Source organism: Nesoenas mayeri (assembly GCF_963082525.1).
Source record: "Nesoenas mayeri genome assembly, chromosome: 3".
In the NCBI taxonomy this organism is placed as follows: domain Eukaryota; kingdom Metazoa; phylum Chordata; class Aves; order Columbiformes; family Columbidae; genus Nesoenas; species Nesoenas mayeri.
This window is the reverse complement of record NC_137544.1, coordinates 69,022,489-69,038,047: the sequence shown is the minus strand read 5'-3', so window position 1 is coordinate 69,038,047 and position 15,559 is coordinate 69,022,489. Positions and strand designations below refer to the sequence as shown.

General features: G+C 34.2%; 1 protein-coding gene across 1 annotated transcript in view; it reads left to right on the top strand.

The window, feature by feature from the left end:
• ADGB (androglobin) overlaps window positions 1-15,559 on the top strand; it is a gene marked incomplete at both ends in the record, with an annotated part of 111,274 nt that overhangs the window by 72,366 nt on the left and 23,349 nt on the right. The window contains 6 exons of the mRNA XM_080341439.1: window positions 1,452-1,586; window positions 1,765-1,918; window positions 6,726-6,913; window positions 8,388-8,572; window positions 13,731-13,915; window positions 15,128-15,239. Of these exons, the coding sequence (XP_080197565.1) occupies window positions 1,452-1,586; window positions 1,765-1,918; window positions 6,726-6,913; window positions 8,388-8,572; window positions 13,731-13,915; window positions 15,128-15,239 (959 nt within the window). The remainder of the gene's footprint in view (window positions 1-1,451; window positions 1,587-1,764; window positions 1,919-6,725; window positions 6,914-8,387; window positions 8,573-13,730; window positions 13,916-15,127; window positions 15,240-15,559) is intronic.

Genomic DNA, 15,559 nt, shown 5'->3' with positions numbered 1-15,559 from the left:
GGGTATGTCTGGTACAATTTTTTTTCCTACAGCTTGACCTAGAATTTTCCCATTTTCCCATTCTCTAACCCCAGACTTGCCAGAGGCCAGAAGCAGTACCATTTCACAACACAAACACAAATTTCAAATGCCCTAAAATTTCTCAGTTTGTGCTAGAATTGTCAACTGTTTCTCATTATACATCCCATGTAAGCTCATCTATGTTTGTCCCTAGTCTAATTTTCAATGAATTAAAAAAATGAGGTTTCTGAGGGACTTTTTCTGTCTCCGTGGGTTGTTTATCAGTGGTGGAAGGAACCTTTACAGAGCTGCATGGGCTAAGATATCAAACTGCTCTGTTTAAAATTACTTCTGGTAATATTTGCATCCATTCTGTGACTCACCTTAATTAGATGTCAAGGTCGGCTATTATAATTCCTAAAAACATGAATGTGGAGATTGTTTCTGTAATTCTGTTTGCTATATAGGAATAACAGAATATCAGAGTAGCATTGTCCAAATTTTGTGGGCAAAACTATTGCAGCTGAACAACTTGAACTTGTTCGTATTTGACGCAGAAGACAGCTATCACTGAAAACGGATGTTGTGAGGTTCCTTTAGACTATCCTTACTATCCTAACTTATGCAAAAAGCAGGTGGTTAAAGAATAGTGCAAGACAGAGGGAGTGGCAGGGAGAAGGATATCCTTTCCATTACTGCTGTGTAGGTTTATTTTCACGCATAATCCCCAGTGAAAAACATTGCAAGGTCCAAAAGATGGAGTGAGACCAGTTCTCTTTCTTCTGCCCTTTACCTGACAACCTGTTCATGTAATAGTGAATTTTGTATGCTGGTCTTCACATTGCTTTGTCCAAAGGAAGATTAAATTTTGATACTGCATATGATAAATAAAAAATCATAGGTGCCAGTGAGGTTAGCTCTAATTTCTCAGAATTTCATAACACCTGCAAGCTTATTTAACTTACAAATAAGTTCTGAATTCACAGTCTTAGGTTCCTTCCTGTGTGTATGTGTTCCATACCATTTTAAATTTATTTGATTTTGCTTTTATTCCCTTCCTGTTCAAAAAAGGTTTAAAAGGAAATAAAGGGGGTTTTAATCTCCTAATGATGCCACAGTTTTAAGATGACAGTTTAATATAAATAAATGGAAGTTATGCTAACTGATATTTAAAAAAAATATTTGGGGGTATAGAAGCAGTTCTACTCATGGACAGAAATATTTGTATGGAAGTATTGGCCTTTATGGACCATTAGCTCTAAAACAGCTAAACCCTGCCTGATTTATTATTTTTTTGAACAGCTATTAGAGAAATATTAGTAACACATTTGATATTATTGTTTTACTTTCATGCAGAAAGCAGTGTTCTTCATGATTAGCATAAATTAAAGTCAAGATATATGTGACCTCCTGATTAGATATAAATATTTATATTGTTTTCTGCTTTTCAGAGAAATGTTTAAAAGAAACTGTGGGTCAGTTGAAAAGTATCCTTGTTATGAAGATGAATGGTGTAAAATCTCTTTCGCTGACTATACTGTAACATATGCTGATCAGCCACCAAATGCATGGTTTGTGGTTTTTAGGTGAGCTTCATACAGCCCTATATAACTCTTATGAGGAAATAATATTGATACACTGTGTTTTTTCCCTAACCTTTTTTACGTAAGTCTATTTTCCTCAAATTCTAATGGATGCTTTTACTTTGTGTTCTACAACTCATTTTGTTCCTGAAAATAATTTCAATTTTTTTTTTTTTTTTAGAGAAATATTTATTTTTCCAGAAGACATGCTTATAGTGCCAAAGGTATATACCACTATCCCTTCCTGTAGACTTCATGTTGTTGATAATGACACACTGGAGGAAATGCCACATGTCTTCTTCAAAGTGGCACCTCATGTTTATCCCAGAAATAAGGTAAATGCAAAGAATTGTTGTGAAAAGTATAATTTTAATAATAGTAACAATTGCCCAAATTCTGTGGATGTTTTCAGCTATGTCATAATGTTCTATTTAGCAATGTGTCGTTATAGTAGCAAGTTTGAAAAGAGACTATCACTGATCTGCTTCTGTGCTAAAGCTTTTACAGTGAAAGAATAGCCTTAATTATCTTTGATATTTGTTAATATCACTAAATGAAGGAATATCATCCAACTTCCCTGGGCTGTGCTGTTCAGTGGCCATCTAGTTGCCACTGACGCTGTCCATCTGACAGAACAACCTTCAAGAGTCAGGGGCCAAACTAAGAATGAGGTTTGAATAGCCTTTTTAAAGTCATGCTTCCAAAAATTAAATTAACATGGATCTTCAAGTGCTAATGATAATTGCAGCACTGATGCCAAATCTGGCTTTAGATATGCTCCCTCTCAGAGCCTGTGTGGTACCTCAGATGCATTGTCAGAAATTGCTTCTAAAGAAATAACTATGTTGTTAAATAATTATCACAACTTGGCATCCTCCTGCCTTTTTACCTTCAGGCTAAAGAAGACAGTTTGCTCAGTCTTTCCATGGAAGTTACATGTTCTACATTCTTGATCACTCTGTCCTCTGGACTCTTTCCAACTGCTGTTGTTTTTTTCTTGTTTATCACACACAACACTGAGCACAGTAAACTTTGCACTAAGGACATAAGGACTAAGGCCATAAAAATGATGGGCAAAAAATGGTTAGTTTATATGTCTTCTGGGCTTTAATTCTGCTTAGATATCTAGCTGTGATGTTTGGCCTCTTTTGCAACACCATTGTTAACTTAGCTACTTCTGTAAACCTAGGTGCTTTCCTGAATAACTGAAGCATGTAGTTTATTATTCTTGACTAAATATAGCATATTTCACCACTTATTTTAATGTGCTTTTGGTTTGTTTGGTTGGTTGGATTTTTTTCAGACCATTTCCCTAGTTAAAAACAATCTTGAATACTTATTTTCTTTTCCTCTAAAGTTGCAATCCTTCTTAGCTTGTGGTAACAGCTAATTAAACATATATGTTCTCCATTCCACCATCCACATTACTAATAAAAATACCAAATGGAATCAGGTTCAGGTTAGATCTTTGAAATCTTGTTGATTGCATCCCACTCTTCCAAAAGGAGACATCAATATGTGCTTTCTGGAGGTGATTGTTTAACAGTCACCCTAGTTTCTTCATTATGACAACATTTCCTTAGGCTTAGAAGAATGATTGAAGACAGTGTCATGTGTCTCTTTCGTTCCCATAGTGTGCTTTCCTATAGAAGGAAGCTTGATCGGTTTGATAGGGCTTGGGTTTCGCAGTCTTTTTTGCTATGTTGTGGGAGTTGCAAGGAGTTCATTTTATGAGTTATTTCATGATGTTTTCAGCCATTGGAGTTACGCTAACTGGTAATTTTCTAGACATCTTTGTCCATCTAAAAAAACCACACCATTGCATTTCTGTAGTCTTCAACACCTTATCTGTCCTCCATCAGTTATCAAACATAATTTAAAAGTTTTGTAATTGTTTTAACCAGTTATTTAACCTTCAGACCGTTCAGAAGTTCATTTATTACTTCTTTTCATATTCTGGCCTGCCTCTTACCTCTTTAATATTACCCCTAATATTCACGACTCTAGCCACATGTTTACGGTTGACCTTTTAGTGAAGACAGGTTTATATTTTAGCCTTCTCAGTCTCTTCTGTCAATAACAAGGACTTGATGTCAGTTACAGTCTAACACTAGGACTAGTTTTCTTTCTTTTGTAACTTTACTTCCAATTTCATCTTTTTTTTTTTTTTTTTCCACTGGAATAAACTTTCTTAATCTAGTGTCTATAGTGAGTATTAACCGACTGTGATAGGCAAGGGCTGCCTACTGCTGAAGGAATATGCTTTAAAAATAAGGGTTGCAGACAAGCTCTTCAAACTCTCAAAAATAAATTGGGATCCTCAGAGACTGGTTGTGGATTCCACCAGACGGGAAAATTCAGTTTGGAGTCTGACAGTGGCAAGTGGCAGGATGCAAAAAGAAATCTCAGTGGTGAACATTACTTACTTACTGCTTTTCAGGAAAGTGACAGATTATGAAAAGAACAATCACAAACTCAGATTTATTTTGGATTCTATCTCAGCATTTGTCCTGCCTAGTAGGATCCAGCTATCTAGCTCTGTCTTGTAAGGCAGTTTTCTATTTCCCTGAATTTACTAACTCTGTCTCAGACCTCCTCCCATTTAAAATATCTTTCTTGAATAAAGATGTCCAAAATTGTACACAAATAAGATCTTACCAACACTTTGAGCAGTACAGTGGTTTTAATATTGAAATGCTTGTTTTGCTATGTGGTACCTGGAACATTCTATAATATTTTTTTCATGAGTACAGCATGATAGCCTCAGTGATTCTGTTATTAACTAATGAAAATGGCCCTTTTTATTTTATTCCTGTAACTTCCTTATTGAAAAAGTCCCAATTTAAATCAGATATTTTTGTTATTATTCTCTCATCTCATTACTCACATTTTATAATATTAAATGTGGTTAGTATCATAAAGAGTGATTTTGGTTTACAAGTGCAGGTGTGCTCTATTTATCTGCATATTCTTGTTACATTTTTAATCACAGCTACTGTGTTTCTTGGTAAGAATATAACCTTATACTGTACAATTTAGCATGTTTTCTTTGTAAATGGTTTGTTAGTGTTTCAGTGGACATGCAAAAGCTATTGAATGTTCTATTGATGTTTTGACAGGCATCATGCAATTATTATGAAACAGAATACAATGGTATTATTTCATTTTAATAGTATTTTGTAAAAAATAGTCAATTATGCAGTATGTCAAGCAAGAATTTATACAGTATGCCTGAATTCCAAAATGTCCACATTATTACAATAAAAGAGTCCTTTTATATATTTCTTTCCTTTTTTTTTTTTTTTTTTTTTTTTTAAAAAATAAAACTACCAGTTAGTTGTTCTGCTTCAAAACTATGAATCAGCAATTTACAATAGAGCTAAAAAGAAGTCCTATCTACAGATATATTTATTCTGCTGCAGAGACACTCCTGGAACACATTAAAGTTCATTTCAGGATGATCGCCAATAACAATAAAATCTGCACAGTAGCAATAATGTCTGTCATCTTTCTGCAGACATTACAATCTAGATAGATACTAGCTACTTGCTTTGCATTATTTGGAATTTTTTTCCATTAAATTTTCTTTTCCACAGTAATTATTCCTACTGCTGGATACAGTTTGTTTTAGTTTTATGTTTGATACATTGTCATTGTTTGGTGGTTTTGTTCGTTTGTTTGGTTTGGTATGGTTGTTTTTTGTTTGGGTTTTTTTTTGTTTCTTTTGTTTGTTTGTTTGTTTAATTCTACTCTATTATTCACAAGTCTTTTGAACATATTGTAGAAAATGATAGAGATAAGCATTCCTCAAGCTGCATCCGACCAATGAAGATAAGCGGTTAAGAAATCATCACTAACAACATATTTATTTTAGAAAATGGAAGTCTATTCGAGCAAGGACACTGATGTTATTTTTCTTGACTAGTCATAGAAGAACATAGGAAATCATCTTTACCAAAAAGGTAGTTTAGGTGGTATATTAGGAAACGACTCTTTTGGGTTCTAGAGACTGCAAATTGTAACAAGATATCTAAGAAGGCAATGAAACCTCTCAAAGGTTTTTAAGAAAGAGATGTAAATCTGATTGTGTTGTCTAGATTTATTTGCTTATTTCTCAGTAGTGACTGATGATTACTCTGTGTCCTTATCAGTCACAAAATGAGGTTATTATGCTTTCTAAAACCTTATAGTGTTCAGAAAGTGCCCAGACAGATGATTTTTTTAATCTTGAGTCTAAATTTTCTGCCTGTTTGTAGTGAACAATAAGATTGCAGAACCTTATATTTTTAAATAGATATTAGTGTTTTTCTCATGCACACCATGCTGTCAGAAAGCAGTTGAATATCTGGCTAAATCCCTCTCAGTTACCAAGTGTACTTGTTAAGAATAGGAGGAACTGTAACAATACGCTTAAACAGATATTTAAATCAGTGAGTTCTCCTGAATCATTGCTTTGAATGGTTGCTATTACCTTGTAGTTATTAAAGGGTATGAAGTGTCTTACAGTTACAATTACACAAATTAGAATCATTAATCATTAATTTTACTTCCATTCTAAATATTCAGTAGTCCTGAAGTTGCAACCCTGCATTGTTGGATAGTTCTGAAATCACAACCGTATTTATTATAAGAATTTTTCAACAATGCTTTTTTACTGGTAAGTATTGATTTTTTTAAAAAACCTGAAATTTAGTGGAAGACTGCCAAGAGAGGAAATATTTCAAAAAATTTTCATCTGGACTATTTATTGGGTTGAAAATGAAACTTTAGTGTTTGAAATAGCAAGTTGGTAGGGCTAATTTGGAGAATTTGAAGAAAGGACTTAATCCTGACTTTCCCTGTTACATTGCGATTGACCATTGCAGTCATTATATCCCATTTTTCTGCCCTTGCCTTTCAAGTAATCATATTCATATTGCCATCTTTTTTTCAAATGAAAAATCAAATTTTGAAACATTTTATATTATATTCTTGTTTCTCATATTCGTCTTATTAGGATTCATAAAGAGTAGATAAATCTGCTTTAGGCTTATCAGTTAAGTTGAATTTTTTATTACTTTTCTATTTGATTTTTCTAATACTAGAAAGTGCATTTTGAATAGTGTTATTTCCAAGTAAAAATGACTTGTTTTCTCCTTTCAGAAAGGATACACGTTTATGGCTGAAGCACGTATTGGTGACAGTCCTGTGCCAGCTGGAAGATGGAAGCTCCGACTCATCGGTTCTCATAGTCCACTCCCATTTCTCTCTCGTGAGGCTGTAAATAATGTCTATACTACTAAAGAAATTAAAGAGTATTACCTACCCAATGACAAGCATGTAATGTTCAGGTAAATATTAAGAGAAAAATGATTAAATTCTGCTTTTTATATGGATCATCTCTGACAGAAAAGTATATTCTTTCCTCTTTCTTCAAAGGGGAAAGTATTAAAGCAAATATCTAAATTTTATGGACTATCAGTGTCTTGAAATCTTATCCATAAGTCAATTATTGAAATTCTGTAGTACTTTAGGGGATTAAATATGTATTAAAATTGAGATTTTACAGGTGAGGAGGAGATATAAAGTTTGATCTATTTTTTTCAACTATTCAGATAAAGGTTGAAATAAAATCCAGAAATATAGCAATTTCTTTTCTTATATATCAGACCAATTTCCATCTTGCAGTGTTGGCAGCAAAATCTATATAAATTTTATTTTTGCATGCAGATTCACTTAGGACAACATATGTAATAAAAGTACAATCATTGCTATTAATATTTTAAAAATTTATTTAATTTTATTAAGATTCGTTTATCTGAGCTGAATTTGAGTTCAAAACTGACCCTGACTAAATTAGTATACTTAAGTTTTTATACAAAAGGCTATACACTGCACTAAAATAGGCCCCATGATTAGAGCTTATTACATGTATGTATTTTGAAGGTTAATTTACAACATTTTGATTCCTGACAATTTGTATCAATATTTCAAATCAATGTGTTATTTTTGAGATAGAAGTCTATTCAACAAGAGGAATTGGGTTCAATGTAAATGAAAAAAAACACGTAGTGGAAATATAACAAGCACAGTCAAATTCTATAAACTCTCTCTTCCTTGATGATTTTTTTTTTTTCCTTTTTTTTTCCCCTCTGATTTTGACCATCTTTAAAAAATATTTTTAAATACTTGTATATTTTTTTTACTCCAAATGTGCTGAGCTCAGGGTGGTGGTTGGTGGTGTTTGTTTATTTGCTTGCTGAGATTAGTTTAACAATTTGAATTTATGGACAAAAAGCAAGTAATATATAAAGTTATGAGTCACAACAAAAATATTATTTAAATTTCACCCTAAGACTCTAATTCTAGAATCTTTTTATTCCACAGTGTTTTTGGTTGCCTGGAGTAGCAGCTGCCTCCAAATGAGATAGCTCAATCCTTTTGAAAGGAAATCTTACTTTTTTTTCTTTGGCTTGGTTACTTTTTAATTAAAACAGTTCAGTCGTCTAGTTAATCATGTTTTTCAACAAATATTAGTACAACATGATGAAAATGTATATCTGGACATTCTCTAAGGCAGTAAAAAAAAAGAAAGAAATGACAAGACCACCCATTTTTTTTGCAGCATCACTTACTTTGATCATGGCTTGACTGCACTAAAATTTGGTACAGGAAGCTTAGCCCATCAGATTGCAGAAAAACAATTGACTACAAACTCAATTTTAAGTGTTCACTCTCAGGCCAGCACAATATTTAGGTACTTGCAGGAAAAGAATGATCTAGTATAGTTACTCATATTGCTATAATTTTTTTCTTCCTCTTTAGGTATTCAGTAAAAGTCAGAGTATCACATATCGCTACAGTACAAGTACAAACCTCTAAACCAGATGTGTTCATTAAAGTACAAGTCCTAGATAATGAGGAAGAAATTGTGAGTGTCACTGGAAAGGGCCATGCAGTCATCCCTGCTTTTTATTTCTTGAGTAATGAAACCATTTTGAGTTCCCACTGTAAGTATTGTATTCTGTATTTGATAATTTTATTCACTGAGGGATATACGGTAACTTTAGGGAAACACATAAAATATTATTTTGTTCCTACTTTTTCTGTGATTTACAGAATTGCTTTATGATTAAGTGAAATAATCTACATTTTTGAGCAATGAACAGGAGTCTTTGGTCCTCAGCAATGAGGAAAGGTACCAAAAATATTGATCGAAACTTGGTGTCCAGCCTTATTTTCTTCCTTTGCCTTTTAGTCTTGCTTTGTAATTGTATTGGGTCTGGCTGAGATGGAGCCCTTACAGTGCTGTGCTTTGTGTTGCTACTCACAATTTTTTACTCTACTTATGCTACAGATTCACCATGATATTAAAAAAAAATAGAGGACACTGAAGGAGGAGCTACTTGCCCCAGACTTGCAAAGCTCATAAATGCCCATTATACTATTGCAATTCTTTATGATAGCAACTGAAATACTGAGAAAAAGTTATCCCTTATGAGGATACTTGAATTTGAACAAATTTTATTTTGAGACAAATATATTTGAAAGTGACAGCAAGCTCCTCACTAATTTTTGGTTGAATGGTTGAATCTGATAATTTTGCTGAAAATTCTTTTTCTTTCTTTCTTTTTTCTTCTTTTTTTTTTTTTTTTTTTTAATTGTATTGCCATTCATTACATTGCAGTCTTGTCAACTCAGCTTTTGTTAAAGGTGAGAACCAGTGTGTATTCAAAGGTCACCCTTCATAAGTATGCTAAAATTTCATGTATTTTCTCAAAGTACTTTGAAACTAGTAATTGTACCAAACAAAAATCCAGCTGGCATCAGTTAAAACTGACTCTATGCAGTCCACCAAACTACTGCTCTGAATCCACTGTATGCCCAAGCCTGGCAGCGTGTAAATAAAGGGGCAGGGAGGTAAAGAAAATTATGCCAAACTCTTTTCAGTGGCACCCAGTGACAAGACAAGAGGTGACAGACACAAACTGAAATGTAGAAAATACAATTTAAGCATTAGAAAAGGTTATTTGGAAGGGGAGTTGTTTGGTTTTGTTTCATTTTTACTCTCAGGATGTCACATATTGAAACAGGCTGCCCAGGAAGGTATTGGAGTTTTCATCCATGAAGGTAATCAAAACCCAGCTGGACATTGCCGAGAGCAACCTGCCTTAGCTGACCCTGCTTTTACCAATGGGGTTAAACTAAATGATCTTCAGAGGTGTCTTCCAGCCTCTGGCAAGACCACTCATCCTCCTGTGATCCTGTGATATCAGTTCATAGTTAAGTTTTAAAAGCTTATTTTTTTTCTTAATGATACACGATCCAGTTTCCTTGGATGTGCTGTCCAAATAAACAGATATTCATTTACAACTGGACCTAACAGAGAGAGCCTTCAGCTTGTAACTGTCACAATGCTCTGCCATCATCCACCTCTGATGTAGTGAGGTAACTTCCTGCACACTCTAGAGGACAGAGTTAGGTTATCTGCACATCCTCTTCCCTGCTTCACTTCCAGGCTTTCAGAAGCTCGAGTTCTGCCAAACTCTGTGTTCAAGAGCTAGTCAGACATCAGCTGTTTGTTACTGGCATTTTTATTGTTTGACAACATTGGGACTTGGCTACTAATGAAGCTAAACCAAAACTGGAATGAAAATATTCTCATCTGAAAGTACACTCAGCCAGTTGATTGACATTTGATTTTGAAGTAGTGTTTAATTTTACTGTTCAGAAGCAAGAAATGCAGCTTAATGAGGTACATAATTCTTAGGTATATTTTCAACAATTTTCCCTGTAGTGCCCAGGTCATTTTTGACAAAAATGAAGAACCTGCTACCTGCTTCCACTGCATTTGTTATATGTAATAGATTTTAGTTGCTGCTGCCATGCTATCTTAACTTCTTTCATAATCTTAATTTGTTTCCTTGTTTTCTATATACTTCACTTCTTAATCAAGCTGTTTATTTTTTATTTGTAAGACTATTTTGAATTCTTCATTTTGGGTTTCATGGTTTTAATTTTGAAAATGTATATTCTTCATAAGCATTACAAGTTTGCTTAAATAAAGCAGCTGTTTATAAGCAAACAAGTCAGCTACTGTACTCTCCTTGGACACCACTATACATCAATGTTGTAAGATATTGAAGTCTTCAGCCCTTTTATGAAGACTTTAAAACAATAAATCTTCCATAAATCAACCAGTTTCTGCCCGTTTGAGCATATACAGAACCTGAGGCAAAGAGAAATTGTTCAAATACTGGTTTATTGCTTCACTAAAGCCCAAAATAGCATCGTATTTCATGTGCTCATCTCCAATATTTTGAACAGTGTAGTTTTCTAACATGATCCTTTAGAAAAACTGTTTTATCTACATTTCAATTGCTCTGTGGGAAAAATTGTTAGTAGCTTAAAAAAAAAACCCAAAAAACTAATTTAATCATGGTTGTGAAACATTTTGATTTCTTTCTCAACTGCACCTTGTTATTATCAGAAATGTAAAAATAAACACTATGGAGACCATGCTCTCAAAGTGTGATTCATCAGTTGACAATGTTGTGGTTTAAAGGAAGACATGGAGAAGCTGTCATGATTCTGTGACTGAGCTGCCAAGATAATCAGTAGCTATATTTGGTTACTGCTTTTGGAATGTGGGAATGGATTAGTAAACTTAATGGTAGACTGGTGGAAACAGAATCAGGAAAGCTGTAAAATAGCTGAGATTAAGGTAAGCACCACAAATACTTGAAATAAATTCCCAAGTTACCGTCAGTAAAGTGGAAGATTAAACTTTCAGGAAACTAGCTTGTTGGCAAAGATCATAGTCTGAAGACTTAAATAACTTAAAAGGCACAGTTAGGTTGAAAGAGAAGAGAAATTTGTTCCAACAGATGCTGGAAGGGACAGGATGGGGCAGAATAAGAGGGACATTTTGTCTTTGCTGGACTAGCAAGGGACATAGGTTAGAAGATCTTTTCAAGATATCCTCAGAAATCAGACGCACACATTAGGCTTTCATCTGTTATTCATATGTGCTGTGATACAAATAACTTATGCTAATTTAAAATTATTTTTAATCCATTGTGAATCATTCAATAAAATATCTGTTATATCAACCTGACTGAAAATAGGAAGGTTGTCAAATCAGGTTCCTATTCAGCAGTGGAGCCAGTGAATTCTAGCTGGAAAAAGTGGTGATGAAAGGTACTTTATTTCAAAGGGAATTTAAAAGAGTTTCTAGACCTGGCAAACTGACTTTAGATTATTTTAGACTGTATTTGAAAGTGAAATGAATATTCTAATGCCATTTAAGTGTATGTGAATGTACAAAGAGCTGGAAGGAATTTGGAAGGAATTACTGAGAAGTTGTCCCTGTTTGTTATTTTTTTACTGTTACTATTATTTTTACAACGCTAGACCAAGTGGCCTTAACATTGAAATTCTTCTCCTATCTATATGCAGCCTGTATATCACAAAGACATTTTGTGTAAGTGTTCCAGATCTTTCCAAGCACCCAAACTAAATGAAAAGATTATGAAATGTACTCAGTATAACCAATTTGATGGTATCGTATTACCCAACCTGCCAAGTGTCTATAGGTACAATTTATGGCATTATAATAGAAAGTTTCTTTGCTGTTGTCAAAAGTTTTAGGAAAATGTGGCCTGTACAATAACTATATAGGAAATTCCATAAATATTAATGCCAAATTGAGGTGGGCATTTGTACGATCAACATTCAATACAAGATTCATGCTATCAGTCTCCAATTGTTCTCTTAAAAAGTGTGTTTTCACGGAACAGGAATGATAGAAACCACAGCTGTACCATTAGCACCACACTTGTCAGTTAAGCAAGGCACAATCCTCAGATTCAAGACCTATTAAAGTATTGCACGTGTTCTGCCTCTCATAGGATTGATCACTGTGTTGACAGAAGTATTCTTAAGTGAAATTATTGTGCAAGCATCACCAATAAATCATTATCCCATTTTCCCACCCACAATATATTAATTCATCTCCGGTCACAGCTGTTTTATTAATGTCTTTTATAGCTCACAAACAACATTCAGTCAATTGATTTTGAATATATTTACCTCTTCTGAGATGTAGCAAATGACTTGGACCTTGAACACTCGCTTGCCAATAAAGGAGTTACTTATTGACAAGTTGCAAGTGCAGCTTGTTTTATTGATACAAGAGCAACACTCCTCTAGCATAAATGGACAAGTGAATTCTCATAATCCTTTTATTTTCCATAGTAGAAATCTGATAAAATCCAGTCTCAAGGTATCAAAATCTCATTTAGAAATTTGTTTGAACCTGAATCCAGGTAGTTACGAGTTCCTTCTAGGCAGAGCTTTGCTTAGGAAAAAACAAGATTGAATAGTCATGTCTGCAGTAGGAAGAGAAATTTGGTGTCACAGCACCACCTGGTGACCATTGCTAGAGCTACTATTTTCGGTGTGCATGACTGGGAACTTGCCCAAGACATCTTTCCATCAGGAGTGCAATGAATCTTTCCACCATTGTGAGTTGAGTTATCTTCATGGCAGAATCATCCCTTGGGCAAACCATTGTAGAATTCTTCAATACTTATGCTTTTCAGATTTAGGAGAGAGAGAGAGAGAGGAGGATAGTGAGGCATTCGTGAAAACTAATTATAGTTTGAAGAAACCAAGCTCCCTTGAAGCCCACCTACCTTCATAGATAGAGAAAGACTCCTTCAGAGGGCAGTGCAAAATTCCCAAAGCCCAGAAACCAGACCTACTGGAGAGGAGCTCACCTCTCTGTTAACTACAGGAAGTAGCAGTACGAGGCTATCTGTATTGCGTAATGTATACTATATATGTAGTGCTGTGGTGGTTAGTGCAGGAAAGAAGTATGGGGCTTAGGGGAGAAAAAGTTGCACGCTTTATAAACAGTAACAACAGGTATATATACAGTCTTTCAATTTTCTCATTATTTACTTTGAAGAAATCTGTGATTTACATGCAGAATGAAATCAAGAGAGTATTTGAAATAAGCATAATTTTAATTGGGACCCTGTGAGCACAATACAGCATGAGAAAATTGACTAAATTCTTACAGTTTCTAGGGGCATCTGTTTACCTCATACCAATAATTCATAGAACTTATGGAAATTAACAATGACATTTTTTATCATCTTGCAGCAAGTAAAACCCAGATTAGTCATAGTACAAAGAAGGAATCAGACACTGTAGGATCAAAAAAAAAAAGCCATACTTCAGTTTCAAAGGAGTCCAAAACTTCTCTCAAGGCAGGATCTCTATCTGTATTAGAAGATGAATCTTTCCTCTTGGAAAACTTTCAAAATAATGATGGAAGTCCACAGCAAGTAAGACGTTCTAAAACATTTGGATATGGGGGAGAAAAAAAAAAGGGGGGGGGGGGGGCGGGGGGTGTGTGGGAAGAGTGGGAAGGGGTATTGGTAATTCTTTTGGTATGTGTGGAGATCTGATATCCTGAGGCAAGAACAGGAATCCAAAGATTGTTTGTAGCTTCTGAATGAGGCTATGGAGAAAAGATAATGTGCATATAAGAATAACCAAATAACTAGGTGTCATTTTTTGTTTTCACATCAAAGTAATATATTCAGTCTTTAAATGTTCATCATTTGCGAAATCAAATTCAAGTACAGCATAACTATCAGCTAAGGGACAACACTACTGGTAATGAAGTTAAACTTCTGATGCTTCAGTATGAGTTTTCTTTAAAATATGCTGTAAAATAAGGCTATCTTTAATAGTTTTACCAGAGAGATACCTGTTGCTAGTCAGCTGAAAGCTTTAGAAGCACAGACACAATAGCTGCTACTTAGCCAAGTTTCTTGGAGAGGGATGTCAAAACCTTGGAGTTTTCATGACTTCACCTAGTGTTATTTGTCTGTCTTATAAAAAAATAACATCTATTTTTAAAGTAGTTCTTGTTTCTCTGTGTCCAAGTGTTTCTCACTGTGATTTTTCCTGACAATTGAGTTCAACTGCAACAAGGTATTCCAAGGGGGAAAAAAAAAAATAAATTTAAAAAGATAAATAAGTTCCTTTCAACTCAGAACTGGCTTTAGAATTTGGACAACAATTTTTAAAAATAATAATTTCCTGTTCAGTGTAGACAGTGTTTAAAAGAACCCATGGACCCTGTCACCTCTAACTCAAATTAAGATATTATTGAGTGATAGCATTAGGGTTCAAAGCCCTGTAGTAGGTCTTAAAATCAAAGGCAAAAGTCTTTGTTTTAGCACATGGCATATATAGGAAAATTTCATGGAAATCTCAAACAAATGTATTTCCTTATTGTATAGCCCAGTTTAGTTTCACTTGATAAACACATGAGTAGTTGTTCAATTTCACAGGAATTAAAATAAAATCTGTGGAATTAACACTATTTTTTAAAGCTTCTTGTGAATACTGTAATGTGCCAGCTTGTAAATTTATTATATGTTTTATTTGCTGAGTTCAGTAGCTGGCCATTTACTAATTTCAGGGCTTTTGAGTACTTACTTTAGTTAAGTCTTCAGCATGTTAATGTTCTGCATTTTCTTTCACAGTCTCACAAGTATATCATACAAGCATTGGTGTTGTACAATAGCTGGCCACTTACTGAGAGTCAGTCTCTGTTTGTTCAGGAACTGAAAGAATTGGAGAAAAATGAAATCAAAGGTGGGTCAATCTAAGTATGTATTTAGTCAAATGCGTCATGTTACTGTTTAAAAAAAAAAAAAAAAAGTTATATTGCTACAAGCCAAGACCATACGACATTTTTTATTTGATTCACTGCTTGATTGAAATAATTACACAATAGAGCTCTATGTTCTGTGGTTCATAGAAATGCAGTTTGATTGCATTATTCTATACCTCCAGCTCACAAGTTATAAAGAAAAAGGAGAATACACTGCAAAATTTACCTGAGCTTCTTGGAGCTCAACTTTAGGTAGGGTTCTGGAACAGCTGTAAAAGTTTGATTGCTTCTACAGTCAGAA